We start from the raw sequence: 19,123 nt of genomic DNA on the forward strand, positions 1-19,123 counted from the left end.
TATTTGTGGGTGGAGGCAGCAGAGGTGGGAAACGTTTACCGCTCTTCAGTATTGCAATTCATAGTGTTAAATTACATGTCATGCTGCACCAAATCATTATAAAGAATTGGGTATTTTGTGTAGATTTTAATACAGGTAGTTACGCAGGTCACAAGTTTGTATTGGATATTTTTGGGGAAATGTAACATTTCAAAGGAGAAGAATAACAGAGGTTTAGAGGTGCAGAATTGTGAGTCATTGTTGTAATTGCCCTACGAGGAAGAAGTGGGTATTAAGTTGAAATAATCACCCATTGTACAGTATGAAGTATGGTGAGTGTGATACGTATACATCAGACCAGGAATGTCATAGTCCGACTGAGTTAAAAGCAGTGCCTAATTTGTAACATAATGAGTGCCGGTGCCTAAATCACTGCTCAAGACAGCGGTTGGTGCTATTAAATATCCCTGCACGAATACCAAGGCTGCGAAGTCATGAATCCACCGCATGCCTCTTTTATTCACTGCTAGGCACTCCCTGCTCTTTAATTTCACTCTTGCAGACTCCTGCTTTGCCCCTTGTTGACGGTTGTTTTAGTCTTCTCTTCCTTCTTCTTTTCACTTTGTGTCTCTTGCTCTCGGCGTAACGTCTGATAAGGAAAAATAAGTGGTGGTGAGCCCCATCGGCTGCAAAAATGAGTGCCTGTGGGAACCACCGGCAACCAATGGCTCAAATTATACACTGGTTTAAACAAAAATTCAAAGGTGTTTCCAGTGAATAATTAGGAAAGTGTGAGGAATTTCAAGATTGTATTGCTTTAAAAAACTAAAAGTATACCAGGTAGGCAATAGAGTAGAAATGTACCATAAATGTATAGGCACAAATGCTAGAGAGCATGTGTTAAAAGAACAGTTTTGAACAATAAAATCACTGGAGTATCTCTCTTGGAGTATCTCTCTCCATTTTGATTTCCTTCAAGTCTTTAGGCGTCTTTAAGACTTTACATAGAGTTTTGAAGTTTAAATGAGTGCATATGGGTGAACAGCCATCCTCTACCTAATTTCAATTAAAAAGGAGTCATCATTAGTTCGGGTGACTATTTATTCTTCCTTGCACTTACCAAGCTTTTACCACCAAGTAGAACTTGGGCATTATAGATATTAAATGGCGTTTGAGATACCCGAGGGAGGTTGCATCAGCCTAAATGCATGCCATTTGGATTAGCCAGTGCTGCATCAGTTTTCCATGGGGTTCTGTATCAATAGTTAGATTACCAGGTGGATGCTGTAGTTTTTTAGGACACTATTTTAGTTTTCTGTAGGACATAAAAAAACTGATAATAATTTACAAGTTGTATTAAGTATTTTAGAAGGTAAATGCCTTACTCTTTAACTGAGGAAATCAATAAATTGACGGTTGAGTAGGTTCATCACATGATATCTGAAGGCGTTCCATCGAAGAAGAGTTTAGTCGATGCCATCGTGGCTGCACTAGATTCGGTCTTAAAAGAAATGGTTTCATGTGTAGGATTTGCAGATTTTTATGCAGAATGTGTTAAGGACATTGCAAGTAAAATAGAATCGATCATTCAGACATTTGCTTGAGAAAAATACAAAATTTAACTAGGGCAGGAGTGTACGGAGCCTTTTAAATGTACTCGTAATTACAATGTAAAATCTCCATGTTTTAAAATCGTCCATTTTAATATTGCATTTCTAAAACACACAGTCAGTGACTGCTGGTATGATAGTTTTTGTGTTGGTGGATGCCAGCATATTTGGTTTGGGGGCATTACTGTCCCAAAGACAAGGAGGGCACCAGTCCATCGTGGTATGTTGTCTGAGAATGTTGACTGAATGTGAGAGAAACTACTACACGTTTGAAAGGGGGGTGTTGGCTTGTTCTTGAATGCTGAACGTTTCCATACTTTTTACTGAGGGCCAGATTTCTAGTACAAATGCAGCACAAACCATTGGACAATATTCTTTTTTCCAATAATGAAATGGCACTTACTGCAAGGGTAATGAGACTCTATGCTGCTTCTATCGTTAGAGGATCCAAGTGAAAAGGATAGTAGAATAGAATGGTAGTGTGAAGCTGTGTTTTTCAGCAATGATTTAAGTCTATTATGTCCAGGGATGATGGAAGTAGGGGCTTGAAGGGGTGCTCCCACTCCTTTTCTGAGCACCAATCTACGGCGCAGCAGCATCGTGATTGTCTAGGGGAGTCTGGAGGCCTGGGTGCTTCCTGTTCCTGGTTTCTGAGAGGAGAGGCCACGGCGGTCAGCAGGTGAGTTTTCTTTTTTTTATTTATTTCCTAACCCCCACCGTCCCCTTCCAGCCACCACTGTGCTTTAGTTATACTTGGGACAAAGTGTGCCAAAACTCACCATTGGTTACACACTTGCCCCCACCATTCTAGCGCTCAGTAGGCAAGAGTCGGGTGCTACGCTTGTTGTTTGTGTATCGCTTAGAGTTTTCGCCATCCCTTTGACTTCACTGACGTCAAATTGATGAGAGCATCCCCAATCTTGAAATTGTTCCTGCACCACTGATTATGTTTGTATGTCACTTATATTTTTTGATGGAAGCTGACATTTAGAATCTACTAATGATCAGTGCTTCTCTGTAGATCAAAAAAACTTATTCATGGTGGTTGGCCATGTCTGAGATGAGCTTGCAGTGGAGAATGAGATGCTGATGAAGGGTAACCTTCATACCCACGTCTCAGTGATCACATCCACAGTAAAAGGTAACTTACCAGTTCTTTTGCAAACCCATAGCATTAAATAACCGTTCTGATTAACTAGTGGCATTGAGGTGGACTATAAAGTTCATGCAAATAGTTTACATAATCGTCAGTGTCCTTGCATTGTATAATTGGGATATTACTGACCTGATGCCAATATCCTTAAGCACTTGTTTTCCTATCATTTGTGGCGTGGAACGCAAGTATTGAAATGCAGCATGTCTACAGATGCAGATAAGTGCTTTTACCACACTTTCGTATAGTCACCAAGACCTTTCTTGCTTTTGTGTTACACTAACACCATGTTTGTAATTTTGCTATGCTCCCTGCACACTATTGTACTTTTATATTTTATAAGGAGGCAAGTAATATTTATATGCTATATGGTACCCCAACTTTATATAATAAAGATATGTCAAGTTACTGACAAATGTATGACATAACCGAGGTGTGGAGCCAAACTTGCCTGTCCGTGTTACATATGGTAGGGTTATTTTATTTGTAACAATACCACACAATTACCCGTACCCCCGTATCTCCCATTTAATGGTTAATCTCTGGCTCCTTCTGAGCAGAGCCCTTCCAGTTACAGATAATGTATAATAAAGGTGAACTCTGTACTGCCGAATTGAACTCATCAATAACAAGTCTCTAATTTCTTGAAAATACATATTCCTAAACAGTTTAATGAAAGCTCCTATCGGTGTTATGTTTGTATTTTCGAATGTGACTGCACCATGCGGACAGGCTTCTGCTCTCCTTTATTGAACCCCACGTAGTGCAATTATATAACATTTGACCGTAAACAGCTAATGACTAAATTTTCAGGATAAAGGGACCGCTAATCTGGGCTTCTCTTTCATTTTTAAACTGATAATTAAGTGTTAGACTCTTGAAGCATCTTTTTACGTTTCCAGTAGGTCTTCTGTTGTCACAACCTGCTGTTAAAATAGAGTAATGATTTTGTTTTTTATTTAGGACTAGTGATGTAAATGTAAATGTAAATGTGCAGATATTTATATAGCGCAAATCACCAACCGGTCTCTAAGCGCTTGCTTAGGGAACCCGTCCTGCTATTCCCCTGTGAGATAACCCAGCAGGGCATCCACAAGGTGAAGGCCAGGCATCCCGCCGCGAGGGGCCATTGTGGAGATTAAGCAAGCTATTGCCCAGAGTCGCAGAGTGTGAACCCATGAATCGAGTATGCACTGGAGCGAGCATTATCGAGTCCATGGACAATTTTATGGACTCAAGACCCAGCCGAGCCGGGAATTGAACCCTGGTCCCAGGCTGACCTCTGCTTCCAGGTCTGCCTACTCTAACCAGTGATGTCAAAACTAATCTCCAATAAGAACAGTAGAGATCATTTGTATTCAAGTGTTGGGCACTTTCCTATGAAGTAGGGAGACTAGCCACGGTACATGCATTATTGTCTCTGGCTGCTTGAGGGGACTCTTACTGACATTATTTTATAACAACTTTCTCTTCCTGTCATTATTCGGTTTACGTGATATAATTTGATCTACTATGCGGAGTGTATTTCCGACCTGATATGCATGCTGGTTACTAAATCATTTGTTTAATTTATAAATATAGTTATTTCTACTGTTTCTAAACACTGTGAAATCGTGAAACCCTAATTACCAATAATTACTGTCGCCGAGTAGGTCAAAAGCAGTGGGTGGGCACCATCTTGTTCTTTGATTTACTATGTTGACACCACTGTTTGTCATCTGTTCCATGCATTACAATTACCAGTCCTAGCACAGCTTCCGTCTGCGTCCCTTGCTTCTTCCCTCGCACATTCTTCCGGCACATTTGTCTCTACCGACAGCAACTCGTGCTATACAAAGCAACTGAAGTAGTCCAGGCTTTCTCAAACCCTTGTTTACGTCTCCACTGGGACTAGAAGAAGAGTGATCGAGCCACTTGCTAAAACAAATCAAGTAGAAATCAATACCACCTTAGAAATAGTGAAATTGGGATAAAAGATGAGGGCCCTTCGGAGGTCACAGAAATGATAGGTGTTTGCACATTACAATGAATGCATTGCCTTCTGTAAGCGTACAGTATGCCCATCGTTTTAGATATACCCATTATTCCCCTTATGCCATGGCATTTCAAACCAGGCTATCTTTTGGTTTCTGTTTTGTGTGGTAATGCTGTGTTCATCTGAACGTGGCCAGAATTTGCTGCTGCTAAAAGCGCATTAGTATTGACCCGATAGTGATACAGTATCAAAAGTGAGAACTAGCACGTTGTTTGAGTATTTCCCAAGATGAGAGAGATGCTTGGAACATGTGAGGTCTGATTCACAAAGGTAAACGTAATCATTCGTGTAAGTTTATATTAGCTGTAGTAACTTTACTACTGTTTCGGTATTCATAAACTACAAGTGCAGTTTTACTACTAGTAATTTTACGAGTGTAATTTTACGAGTGTTATTTTACTAGTGGTAAAATTACACTCGTAGCTTGTGAATTCCAAAAACTAGTAGATTTACTACAACGAGTGTAAATTTACTCAAAAGTGTATTTTTACTTTTGTAACTCAGCCCCAGAATGTTTGATCTTAAATTACAGGCCAAAGCAGAAGTGTCTTCAGGCAGGCATGTTTCATTTGGGTCAGTGGAGAGGTCTTTTATCTCGATGTGTTTTAAAATGCCAACTTTAAGCGATGACAGCTGTTGCACAGAAATCAAAATCCGATAATGCTCCATGGACCAGCTTTAATCTGCTGCGCCCCTCATGCTGCCCAGGTCTATCCGCCTGTCTTCATGCGGAAGTCACGGTCTGTTACTGGGAGCCGATCATTTTTATTTTCCCTTGTCTGCTTTTCCTTCCAAACAGTTAGGGACTATACAATCGGATCCATGTTTCACTAAGGTGTATAATCGGTGGCGAGCCTCCCAGTGTGCCTCCTCACTATGACACTGGAATGGCTTCCATGCCCCCCGACACTAATGCTGTGTCTGTGCTCTCACCGAAATGTCATGAGCACATTTGCAGTCTGTAGTACTCCTGATTACAATGACCTATATAAACGTATTTTACTCTGTATATCACTGCTGTATATTTCAATGCATCATATTTCAGTAGTGCTCCTCTTGATGTCAAGTGTGATGGTGCGTGAGATCGTCATCTGGGAAGATTGGAGCCCTTCAGTGCTCTGGATTAGGACTGTAATTGGAACCAATTTAAACTTTGTTTTGCTGTTCTGCTTGTACAAACGTAGCAGCTTTTTAGCCCGCGCAGTCATGAGTGGGCTGTTGTCTCTGCACTGAGTTGCCGACCATGTAAAATTCCCTTTGGAACTGGCTGCAATGCAGGCCAGCCTGACCTCCTTCCATGCATGTAATGCCCTCCTGCCAAGCAATGTCCTCTCCACCCCGTCGCCCCACACCAACCCGCCATCCCCACTCACACCTACCTCCTGATCAGAGCAGGTGGTAAGTGTGAACGTCAATTGCATCGAAAAGAAAATGCCATGCGGAATTGTGCCTGATAAAACGGAGTCTGACAGACCGTCAGGACCCTCCCCACTTAAAGTTCTGATTAAAACAAAACCTGCTCTTAATTACAGTTGTGTAACACACTCTACTCTCAATTGGTGTCTATTGAATGTCCAAAGCATGTAAACCCAAATGTAGCCAACACTGTGAATTTTGGTGTTTGTGTGACAGTTCACCCTAATATAAGAAATGGAAACACAGGCCGTAAACTGAGTCAATGAGCTGGAAGGCTCAGTGACAGCATGGGGAGTTACAAACACAATATATTGCTTTCCATCTGTATGTAAATTTGTCATTTTTATTTATGTATGTTCTGATAGTTGATGTTCACCACTATTTAAAATGTGTAGGAATTGCTATGTTAATCTTTTCTGTAATCCATGCTATTTTACCTATTCCGCACAGTGCATTGGACACATTAGAAGTTGGTGCACACAATGTAAAAACCATGACAGAAAGAACTTATTAGACAAAACGGATGCAATTTAATAAGAACACTCTCTTCTTCTCTTTAATGTAAGTTACTATAATCATGCGTATTCTTTTCTTTGGGAAACATTTTTCTAGCACTAATGCATGGTTGGGATGGTTTCTAATGCACTACGATCCAGCCAAACGCAAATTGTAAAAGTAGATAAACCTTTTATAACTCCATTCCTTTCTTATTCAAAGATCACTAAACCTTTCTTCATCATTTGGCACCATCCACCATGATGTCCTGTTGATACACACATCCCTATTTGCAGGAGTTCAAGAAACTGCTGTATCCTGGTCACATTATTATCTTGTAATTTGCACCAAGAAAGACAAACCGGGACTTTATTAATCTGCACGCAGCAAAACCAACTGTAAAGTCCCACAAGGAATGTCCCCTTTCCTGTGCCCGTTTGGGGTATATAGCTCTATCTTTAGCAGATTTTCTGGAAAACATAATATTTCCCCCACCTATACACCCATGGTACTCAGATGTGCCTCAAGCTGAAAGAGGGATGAGGAAAATTATATCAAGTAGGCGACCGCTTGAAAGAAGCCTCCGATCTCTCTCATGTCCGATGTCTCAATGAATCAATGGCCCTTCAGGATTCCCTCCTTGACCTACAGTACAAACTTTACCTTATGGGTGGGCTACTACAACGCTTTCTACATTGCTATGTACTATAAACATAAGATCTCACTTCATGACACTGCCAAAGCCACATGGCTACTCCAGCAAGGTCTTCCAGCCCTACCACTTCGCCAAGTACCTGGGATCAATCACTACAAATATTTTCTCTACCTAGCCAGACATATACAAGTTGGCAAATGATCCTAGCATGTCAAAGGTTTGATTTTAAAGAATGTTTTTATTGCATTTTTCTGAATAGGGAATACCTCATGCTGGAGACCTGTATAAAATACGAATGTTATAGACCTTCTCTTGCATTGCGATCTGCAGTTCCAGCATTTATCATTTTAGCATCTTATCCAGTAAACAACAGTCTATTTCAAATGTAACTTTAAACAGTGCTGCAATCGTTCCCCTTTCCATATTCTTAATCCACCATCCATTCCGTAAATCCAACATTTGTTGATTCCGATAAACATCCAGCATAAATAGTGACATGTCAATTCAACAGTGACCCCTTTTGTTTCAAACATTCAAGATCAGGAATGATCAAGTCACAACAAAATGTTATTCCTTCATGTCAGTAGCTAGCTCCGCTGATAGGAGTCATTCTGTGCTGTCCTTCCAAGCAGGTCCGGTGTCTGGGCTGTCTTACCACCCGTGAATCATATCAGCCTGAACCATGAAGTCTTCAACCAACTACTTGGTACACCATGCCTTTTTCGTGTATATTTCTTCTGCAGTGGCTCTTTCTACCATACCCTTAAGCCAACTGTTGACAGATGAAGGGCTTTGACTGGGCCATCTGATGACCTTTGTTAACGGTTGGAATTCCCACAGAAGCATCTCAGGCTTGCGAGATGCTAATTACATTACATCCCTACTTTCATCTGTCTTGGTGCGAGAAATATTTTCCTCCTAACACCCAGTGCTCTCTTGCAAATTGAGAGGTGTTGACATCCGTGGACCCACCACTTTCAAGGCTTTTGCGCACTTATGGTGACAGTGACGTTGAATAGCACAGGCCACAACCCTGATTCTAATGTGGCACCAGATGATTGATCCAGTCTAACACATGTATCTGTAATGGTGGACATGTTGAGCACCGCGCGGTTAGTGCGCGATGCTCGTGAATATGTTATACTAGTCATCGCGCGGTTAGCGCGATGACATTCTAGGAATGTTAAGTTGTGTTTGGTAGCCTGTGTTCATTGGAATGTGGGCCTGACGCATGGAGGGATTCGATGTCGGTATCCTAGTTGCCGTTCGTTGACTGCCCTGGGAGGACACTCCGTGTGTTGGGTGGAGTTTTACCAATAAACTTAGAGTCATTACTTGAAGATTGTGTGCCTGCTCATCTTTTCAGTATCATCACCAGTATACGCTCCCCTTGCCACAGTAAATCGAAGGCTACTAAAATGTAGTGTGCATCACACTTGAAGAAAAAGATTTACTGTTCTCCGTTGCCGCTCCCTGGAAGTTGTCAAAGCTGTTTTGGGCATTAGCTGAGCTTGCAGTACTTTCTGGGTCCTGAGGCTCCAAGGACAGCAGGCAGTACTTGTTAAAAGGATTGCTCAGTTACTTATTTTTAGTGTTTTTCACGTTAGAGAGAAACAGTCCGGTAAGTTAATTGTCTGTTTTTGTCACATCACTCGTTCTGATATGCACAAATCCTATGCCGTTTGGAGAATTTCCAGGTAGATTGACACTTTGCGCACATTGCGTTTAGCCTCTTGAATTCTATTGTACTCGAATTTTAAGTGGCCTAGTCACATAAAGGACATACTTTGGACATTATTTTCTTTAGAAACTATAATTGACACTTGTTTAACAATGTGGTCGAGTTTCAGGGAAAATATTGCTTCTGCAATGTCACTCTTATAGTTAGAGATCACAAAAATGCGAATTCATCCATTTGCAGAGCCACTGATTAACACTTATCCAAGATTAATTTTATATGGCACATGGCTATTTTATAAATTCACTGCCTCAATGATCCCAGAATTCGGGGCAATGTCGGACTGTACAGTCTTTGGTTCCATATTGGAGGCCACCACATGGATAAACTTGGGGAGACCTCTTCACTGATAAAATCCTCTGCACGATTGAGAATCTGTTGGACAACTATGGTGCAGGGGCGGCTGCTCGGGATCTGAGGCAGTGTGCCGGGGGAATGCGAGGGGGAGATGAGAGGGGCTGGGGAAAGGGGGGAATAATAAAAAAATAAGCACAAACGAAAAAATATAAAACTTAACTTGCCTGCCATTGCGGTCGCTGCATTCTTCCTCTCCAGATCCCGGTCCTATCTGGTGCACACTGCTCAGGCTCCCAGTTGCCAATCCCAGCGCTGCTCTCTTACTGGGATTGCTATTCCCAGCATGAGAACCGCGCTGGGATTGGTCTGAGCGGCCTGCTTTGCCATTTAGTCCCTGGTAGCCTGTGACTTTTCTCCACTCGGCTGTACGACACAACCGGTTGGAGAAATGCTAAGTGCACGTGACGGTTTGGCTGGCCTAATACGGCCGGCCAAACAGTCATGCGCTCTTGGTAGAGCTCATCACCCCTCCTCCCCACGTTGCACATAGAGTGCATGGCCCCACCCCGCCCTATGACACGGCTTGCCTGAATGTAAGAAGAAAATGATAATAAAATTGATTTATTATAATTTTATTTTTCATTGTTTAGCTTTTCTACCACCTAGTGGGGCGACGTCACTCCACCATAATGGAGGAGCCTCCTCTGCTATGGTGTGCTGCCGGGTTCTTTCCTCCTCTATGCCTCGCTTACTAGTCACTTACGTACGGTTTGGAATAGAACGCACTACGAACCAGACCCATTCAGGCGCCTCCAGGTAGTGCTTACATACGGGGTTGGCCACCACACTGTCACACTACTATACAATTCCCTACAAGCGGAAAGAGGAACATCCCCCACTGCTCACTGTGCCTACTGGGACGAGGTGCTATCCAATAAGCGAAGAATTGCAATGTGCCGGAAGCCGGCAGGGACCTCCCCCCACCCCTCCATCAGATTGTGGCTTTCCCACCACTCCCCCCTCCCCCCCCCACCCCCAACTGGCAGAGATATCTGGAAATAGTGGAGTCTAGATCTATGGGCACCCCGCCCTGAGAGTGTCTGGGATGCTGGCCTGACCCTGAAGAACCGGGCTTTTTAAGCCTGGCGGCGCAGGGTACGCCTGAAATCTTCTGAGTTCGCCTTCCAAATTACAGAGACACGGAACACTCTGTCTGGCATAGGAACTTCAATTTATTAGCTGCAGCTAGGTACAGTTGTCCTAGAAGTACATCAGTGGTAGGTTCTCAGGAGACTGCCACTTCAATCCGTGGCTCACAGTCTTTTGTAGCGCTTGAATCCCCTAAAGCAACAACCCCCTCAATGTGCAATAAAAATACAAATCATCCACAAGAAAACATTCTTTGTACAAGATACAGGATAATGGGTAATAGAAATTCCTTCCCTAAGGTCGTGTTCTCTACCCGACCCTATAGGTCAGGCGGCATAGCCATTCCTTGGTTAAATTAATTTACGACAGGACGTGTTTGCGTGTTGAAGATGGTGATTCGTAAAACAACTGGAGAGGCCAAGAACGGTCACCAAGGGTCAATAGATGGTTATCTCGGGGATTAGTTGCTTCGAGCCGGGTCTCAGAATGGACTTCGCTCAGGGAAACAGGAAAGGTCGTGTAATATGTGCAACAGTATAGAATGAGAGAGAAACGCTATGAAGGTTGAAGGTGCCTGAGTGAGGGCAACAGCGTAATGGTGTTACTAGGAAAGATGGGGCCGTATTTTGAATTTCCTCAGACCCTGCTTTTGCCATTACTCGGGCAAAGAAACCAGAGGCTGGTGTTAATCTGAATCGACTTCAATAGCCATGAAATCTACAAGCTGTTGTTGCAGCATTATCTTTGTGTTCGCTGCTTTCTGTGATACCGGATTTGGAACACACAGGGTGGCGCAGAGCCCGCCTATAGCTGGACCACATTGTAGGCAAAGGCAACATGAGAAGAGAATGGCCAAAGTCGCTCCGACAAAGGTGAGCATCTTCCATCCCCATGTAGACAGTAGTCCCCCAAACCATCCCATCAGAGACCAATTCCCTTCATCCTGGTGAACGGACTCAGCGATCTTATGTAACTTAGAGATGGCTTGGTATACTGTAGGGGCGTTGTCTGGAATAAAAATGCAACAGCTAGATCCGATCAATCTGCATACGCCCCCACGGTCAGCAAGGATGATATCTAATACCATCCTGTTCTGAAGCGTGACAAGGCGGTCAGCAGCGAGTTCTGCAGTGATGTTACTCAAAGCTACAGCTGTTTCATTGACAGTGGCATCTACAACTCCAATTAGTTGTCTTATGTCTCTACTGTTGGCTATTGAACCCCAGAATGGAAGGAGTCCTTTCAAGACATCCCCGACTTCTTGTCCTGACGTATCCTGGTCAGACACCACCCCTCTTTTCTGTAAATGATGCTTGGCATCTGCTATATATGTAGGGGGCAACAACCAAGCGATATAACAAGTGCCTCTCCAATTACCAGGTAGAGAAGTGTAAGCCTTATTTCCACACACGAAGTATGTATTACGTGAGGGAACCATGCGAGGCCAATCTGTCCCATTCAGTGTCGCAATATGTTGGCAATTGCTTGTACCTTTATATTCTAACCCTCCTTTCCAAATACAGAATGGTGCTTGTCCAGGTACCACTAGAAAAGTTTGTCCTTTTCGAGAGGTTCTATTAGAGGGCAGAAAATACAAATCCGTAGATTTGGTTTGGCGATCAGCATATTCTGACTTCTCACTATCCGTCCCATATATCCTTTTTCTGTCCCGCCAACATAAATGGTATAGATGTACTCCCAAGCTCCTTACTTCTCGAGTATCCCCATCTCCAGAAAATACCCAACTGGCGCTCAATTCCCACCATGCACTACAAGAGCCATTAAATGAAAAAGGAAGGGTAATGTATGGCATTCCAGTATTCACCGAACTTGGCAGAAGACCGCAAACCCAACAGTTTGTCGCATTAGTGGCCAATTGATGTTGGTGTAGCATGGAAACAAATGTGTTGCGGAATTCACTCCTTCTTGACTCAACATGAGGTGGTAGAGTGACATGTGTATGCATTTCAACCGTAACTTTGGGAGTAGACTGTGTAAAAATTACGTGTAGTCCCCATCCTATACAAGACAATATAATGCATATCAAAATCAATATTATTAAAACCTCTATAAAACGATTATGCAATAATTTACAATGCTTTGTGCTCATTGTTTGTATTTTGTCCATTCCCTTGTTAACAGTCATTTCCAGCTCTAAATATTTCCCGTGACGGGAGGTTGCTTCACTCAGCTGTGATTGTCTGTAGTTCTTTATACTTTCCTACAAGTCCCACAGGCCTAGAGCCACATTTGGGTCACAATCCTGAGACTTACGATCACGGCCCTGCAATCATGTGGAAATCGGGTTAAAGACAAAAGTCAATGAAGCACTATTGAGGTATTTTTGTTCAGTCTGGGCCTCAAATCGTACCTCTGGGAACCAGGTACAGTTTGTTCTTGGAAAAGGAGATGTGGTTTAGTAGTGTCCAATTTCACTGCCGGTGGTATAGCTGTCTGGAGGACCTCGTCGCCGTCTTGTCCTGCTCCGGCAAAGTCTAGGTGCGCATCGCTGAATAGTCCAAATCTTGGTACTCTTCCGGTTTCAGAGTCACTAATTCGTTTATGAACCCATTGATTATAAGGCAATGGTAGGGGCATTTTCTTGCAATGTACCCCATGTACCCAGTTCTTTTTGCCGACCACCTTTACTGCAGTACGCGTCGTCAGTAGCACCTGACGAGGTTCTCTCCAGCGAGGTTCCAAGTTCTTTGACCTCTGGAAGTTTTTGACGCAGACCCAGTCTCCCGGCCGTATGGTGTGACCAGGATCCGTTGAAGCCTGGGGCAAAGTATCTTGTACCTGTTGGTGAAGGACACATAACTTAGTGGTTAGATCATGTAAATAGTCGATTAACAATGGATGCTCTATCTGAGTATTTCTTTGGCCTTGGGACTCCCCAAACATTTGCAGGGCGTCCAAAGACAACCTCATAAGGTCTAAGCCCCATACGGGAATGGGTGGTTGTTCTGGTGGATAAGAGAGCCAAGGGCAAGGCATCAGGCAAAACCCGTGCTGGCTTGTATTTTCGCCAGTTTAAGCTTAAGGGTGCCATTATAGCATTCCACCAAACCTGCTGACTGAGGATGGTTTGCTGCGTGGAATTTTTGCTGTATGCCAAGGCCTGTACATACTTTCTGCATGATCTGACCCACAAATTCACTTCCGTTGTCACTCCAAATAATTCTCGGTAACCCAAATCTTGGCAGAAACTCCTTCAAAAGGACTTTTGCCGTGGATAGAGCAGTATTATCTTTCAGGGGATAGGCCTCTACCCATCGGGAGAAGGCACATACCACAACAAGAACGTACTTCAGATTGTTACATCGTTCCATGTGGATGTAATCTATTTGTAAAATCTCAAAAGGGTAAGTTGGGGAAGCAAAGTGTCCTGCTGGTGTTGGTGTTCCCTTCCCCGGGTTATGCATCAAGCATACAATACAATGCTTAACCAGATTGTCTGCACATTTAGGGATCCCCACATTCCTCCATACCGAAGCCAGAAGCTTGCATATACCTTTAGCGCTAATATGGGCTGGACCATGTGCCATGGTAACTACTGGGAGTACATAAGCATCTGGTAACAACCAGCGTTGATGTTCTGACAAGTCTGTCCAGCACCCTGTCATATCCAATCTTCCTATACTTTCTTTCCACGTACTCCATTCTTTCTCTGTGGCCTCTGCCTGGATCATTTTCACACTGTCCACAGTATTCTCACACATCCCTCCTTGTGCAACCCATCTAGCAGAGCCCGCAACATACATGTGGCTTGTTGTGTCTCTAGCTGTCTCTTTTGCTATGTGGTCTGCGAAAGCATTTCCTTGACCTACATCATCAGTGATCTTCTTATGTGCACTACACTTCACAATCGCGATCTGAGTGGGCAAGGTGAGTGATTCAAGGAGGTCATTTACCAATTTGCCATGCTGTATCTTAGTGCCCTCTTTCCTCAGACCCGAGGACTAGCGGCATAGCCGTTCTGCACCCCTCCCCCATCACCAGGTAAAACCCCCCTACATACAGAGACGAAGTACACTGATCAATGCCCCTGAGTAATCGGCCTCCTCCTTATCCCATCCGATACACCACACCGACACTACCAGCAGTCACACGATTATTTTCTCACATTTTAATCTTTTCTTATACTGTTCAAAGATATGTTTGAAAATAAGCAATTGTTCCAGTTGTTGCAGTGGTCTGAACACACACATATTGCAGAATCGTGTGCGATCTATGTTTAATGTACGTATTGAAACCCCTTCAACGAATGTACGGAAATCTTTTCAGTAGCATTGCTTAACTACATGAGTGTATTAATTGTTGTCAAATATGTTGTCGCTCAAAATATCAATAAGAAATATATATATTTTTTTTAAATGATCACAGGATTCAAACATGTTTGAGCACTCTAGTTTACATCAGAACAGCCAAAATAACAAAGGCTATTAAAAGCCACATTAGGCAAACCCAGCCACCAGAAAAGGTCAATCTACACATCCATACAAAAGGAAATTAGACTCAAAAGCGCCAATCCAAATTTTTATTCCATTTAACAGGGTAGTTGGCAATATTGTTGACTAATTTACTTTTCTATATCCCATATAGGCTCTTTCTACAAGTGTGTTTTGGTTGATATATGTGGTAACAAGGGCTGGCACCAGCTCCTTTGGAAGGTGGGCTCGCAGTGTCATAGAATTGCGGTAGACTGATTCTAATGGATTGTTTGTGTTTGAAATGAGACTGGTGGCTTACCCTGAAGAGGATGGCTGATTTGTTACCGACACCTCATTGTGCATGCAGCTTTAACTGTATAGTTCATTCCCTAGGAGTTATTTAGTAGAACTCTTGCCCAGGGAGGAAGCCATCGGCCGTTTTTCTTTGCTTACTTTTCTTGCATGTCAGACGTAGGCGCTTAGCTGCATTAGATGCAGCACACCAACCTTTATTCTCAAAAAGTAGTTTTCTTCGTTCCGCTATGCAAGAGGAGAAGAAAGCACGCTTCGGGGGGGAAATGAAAAACAAGCATTGGCATAGCCAATAGGTCTCGCTTTTGGGACCTTCTAAGTATTTAGTTATGCAGCACAATATCCTTGGTGCAACCACAACTGTTGCGTGGCTAAACACTTATAAGGTCCCAAAGGCGAGACCTATTGGCTATGCCAATGCTTGCTGTGGTTGTGTGTTTGTGTGTGTGTGTGGTTGTGTGTGTGTGGTTGTGGGTGTGGGTGTGGTTGTGTGTGTGGTAGTGCGTGGGTGAGGTTGTGGGTGTGTGGTGTGTGTGTATGTGGTTGTGTGTTGGATGTGTGTGTGGTTGTGTGTGTGTTTGGTTGTGTGGTTGGGGTTGTGTGGTTGTGTGTTTGGTTGTGTGGTTGTATGTGTGATTGTGTGTGTGGTTGTGGTTGTGTGTGTGACAGTAATACTAAAAGCATATCAAAATAAAGGAACACAAACATTGAGTTTGTGGAAAGAGAAAGCATGTTGTAAGTCAAACGGGCGCAGCAAAGCATTAACACAACAACAAAACAAACAAGATCACTTAGCGAAGACTGAGTGCTGATAATGGATACACACAGCCCATCATCTTAAGAGTTCGATTGCAGCCAATGTGCACTCAAACCTGACCCCTCCTTGTGAGTGGCACCCCATATTTCTGTAACGAAAGATCTCAGATCTTCCCTGGACCAAGGCACTTTCCCAGGGAGAGAATATCAGTTCCAAACTTATGGAATATAACATATACACAGCACTTCCTAAGGTGGGCAAACTTTCAACACTCCCCCAAAGGCAAGGCAAGAGAACAATATCACATGAGTTTCCTCTAGACCAAGGTAACACACACAACACTTCTCTAGAGCGAGATATACTTTGCACATCAGTTGCCAGGAGTAGAACAACTTCCTATAACACAAGTACCTGCTAAAAGGGAATTCACCCATCTTTCTACAACAGAATACTTGGCCAAGAAGAGTCCACACCTCCTGCTACAAGGAAAAGACGAATTGGTATATCTAGGATATATTTATTAGTAAATAGCAGCACACAGTAAGCCAAATGCACCTATCATAGCAGACTCTAACATATCAATAGTATGATTGAAACACAATCAAGGCGAACATATATGTAGAAATATATATATGTATGGATATAAGAATAAGAAAATAAGAAGGAAAGGAGACAATCAGTACAGAATCAAGCAAGATTACAGGACAGAAGAGAAGCAGGCATATGCAGGACCATCCTACATTAAGGCTAGGCTAACATAACACACTAAAATCAGTTAACATGGTGGCGGTTGAGGGTCATCATAGGGCAGAGGTCTTCAAACTTTTGGATGCCGAGACCCCCCTGTCAACATTTTGAGGCATAAGGACCCCCTCCTGACAAAAAAATCTAAACCTGTAGCCAGGGCTACTGGAATTATGAGGCAGGTGAGGACCAAATTACGCGACAGGCTTGACTAAATTGTGTGGGAAGAAAATGTAAATGAGGTTATGTGATGCCGCGTATTTTGGGATAGCATTGCTTCATTATCATGACATTTTTTACACACAGTAACACCAAGGAAAGATTTCACCCAATCAGTACCTGTTTATAACCAAAATACAGCAATTATCATCAGAAACATTTCTAGTCAACCTTTGTGAAGGGCCTTCACTCTGCAGGAATACGTGCTGCCACATTAGAAGCTTACCTGGCCCTGGCCGGGAGAAGCAGGGGTTCCTTAAAACCCTGGCGGTTTTGTGCAGAGTTAAGCAGTTTACCCATGCAGCTTTCCTCTCACCCCCTCCCTTCCATCCCTCTCTCCTCTCCTAACCCCGGATCCCTCTCTCACTTTGCAGGCCATTTTCTTTCACCCTTTTTACAATTTCTGAACTCTCCCCATTCAACCTCTCACTTCACCTTTAATCACCTCTTGCGATTCTGTCTTTTCACTGCCCTCATCTCTAACAGTCTTTTGCATTTCTCTCATTTCCTCTTAAGCCCTTTAACCTCCCGTGCCCCCCAGCACTTCTCATTCACCTCGTCTCTCCATTCAAATTTTTGTCTATTTGTATCTTACACCTCTTCAGTCCCCCCATTCATCTTTCACATCTCCCCTTTGTTCTAACAGAAGCCCTCACCTTTGGCTCACACTCACTTCTTGCGTGTCCACACTTCTCTTCGGCAATTCACATTTCTCCTCATCCCTGACCTCCTCAATCAAATTCTCTCACTCCCTTGCTGTCCTCTCTCATCCTCTCATCTCTCCTCACCAAGCATACGGGTCGGACCCGAATGCTCCTCTCGGCATGTGCCAATCTGCTTATTGTTCCCTAATTCAAGAAGGCATGAGTTGTCTGTCTCGCTGTTTTGATGCAGGCCGTGCAGTAATGGAACGTGCACCCTCCTTTGCTTCGCTCCACCAAGAATCTATTATCCTTTAGGAAGATATAAAAACCTTTCTCTATGCTCTGTAGGTCACCCCATTTGGCTGGTTCTCCTTCCCCTTCTGTGTGTTTCTCATTTGCCTTCAGGCAGCAGATGGTTATTAGCCCCAGGACATCTTTTGGTAACAGTAGAGCTCTACAAATGTAAATAATAATAGGCTGAAGCACTAGACCAGAACTTCGGAGGGGGGTGCTAACACTCCCAGCCAGGGCTGGTTCCAACACTGGTCGCACACCGTGCAACAGTGTTTTTTGATGCCCCACCCAGTTTCCTCCTTCTCCATGAATTCCTTCACTGCCACTCACTAACAATGCACCTCATCCCTCTATAGCACCTTTCTGACAAACATTTCATTTTTTTATAGCGCTACTCATAGTTTACTCACACTAATTTCTGTGATCTGCATGGTACATGTTCAATGTAGCAGGCACATTAACCCTCTGCACTGTGTGGGTGACGAGTGCCCATGTGAGTGCACGGTGAGCGATGCAACAGTGTGAGAGTAGGGAAAGAGGAGTGACTGCAGGGTGAGTGAGGTGGCGTATGAATTTACATGCGGATGCAAGTTCAGAATGGGATGAATGAATGTATGATTACTGATGGGCTTGTTTGATTGAGTTGCATATTGAGCAGTGAGGGGGGCAGGTGAGTGAAGTGTCACATGAGTGCAGGATGAGTAGTGTACGTGTGCGAGTGCAGGGTGAGGTATAGGGTGAACAGCGCAAATGCATTGCGAGTGCAGAGTGATCACTGTGAGTGCAGGGTGAGCGGGTGAATGGTGTGAGTGCATGGTTATCAGTGTGAGTGGATTGTGATCACTGAGTGCAGGGTGAGCGTGAAAGTGAAAGGCGAGAATGAGGAATGAGTTGTCTGAATGCGGGTGCATTCCCAGACACATGAAGTAACTCAGCATGTTATTGACGGCGGGGTAGAGTTTAAGATCCAAGTTAAACTATAGCGTAATTAATCGGGGATCGAGTGTGAAGGAAATAAATAATGTGCTGATCCTGCAACAAACTTACAGTCCTATGGTTAGGGTTGCCAGCAGATTATTTTGATGGCCAAGTCGGTACAAAAATAAGCAGTCACCTAAAGCTATATTTTCAGCACTTATCTGTGCATACTTCGAACAGCAAATATAAATAGAAAGCACTTTTTTTTTTTTTTT

The 19,123-nt window shown here is 43.4% G+C and overlaps 1 protein-coding gene across 8 annotated transcripts in view; it reads left to right on the forward strand.

The window, feature by feature from the left end:
- CTBP1 (C-terminal binding protein 1) overlaps positions 1 to 19,123 on the forward strand; it is a 2,306,313-nt gene that overhangs the window by 1,180,694 nt on the left and 1,106,496 nt on the right. Inside the window, exon 1 of one of the 8 annotated variants that reach the window (XM_085642598.1) lies at positions 2,658 to 2,730. The exons of the other annotated variants lie outside the window; for them this stretch is intronic. Coding sequence (XP_085498724.1) covers positions 2,673 to 2,730 — 58 coding nt within the window. The 5' untranslated portion in view covers positions 2,658 to 2,672. Of the gene's footprint in view, positions 1 to 2,657; positions 2,731 to 19,123 lie in introns of those variants that run through there. 8 annotated transcript variants of the gene reach the window in all.

This window comes from Triturus cristatus, chromosome 2_2 (genome assembly GCF_964204655.1).
Source record: "Triturus cristatus chromosome 2_2, aTriCri1.1, whole genome shotgun sequence".
NCBI classification, from domain to species: domain Eukaryota; kingdom Metazoa; phylum Chordata; class Amphibia; order Caudata; family Salamandridae; genus Triturus; species Triturus cristatus.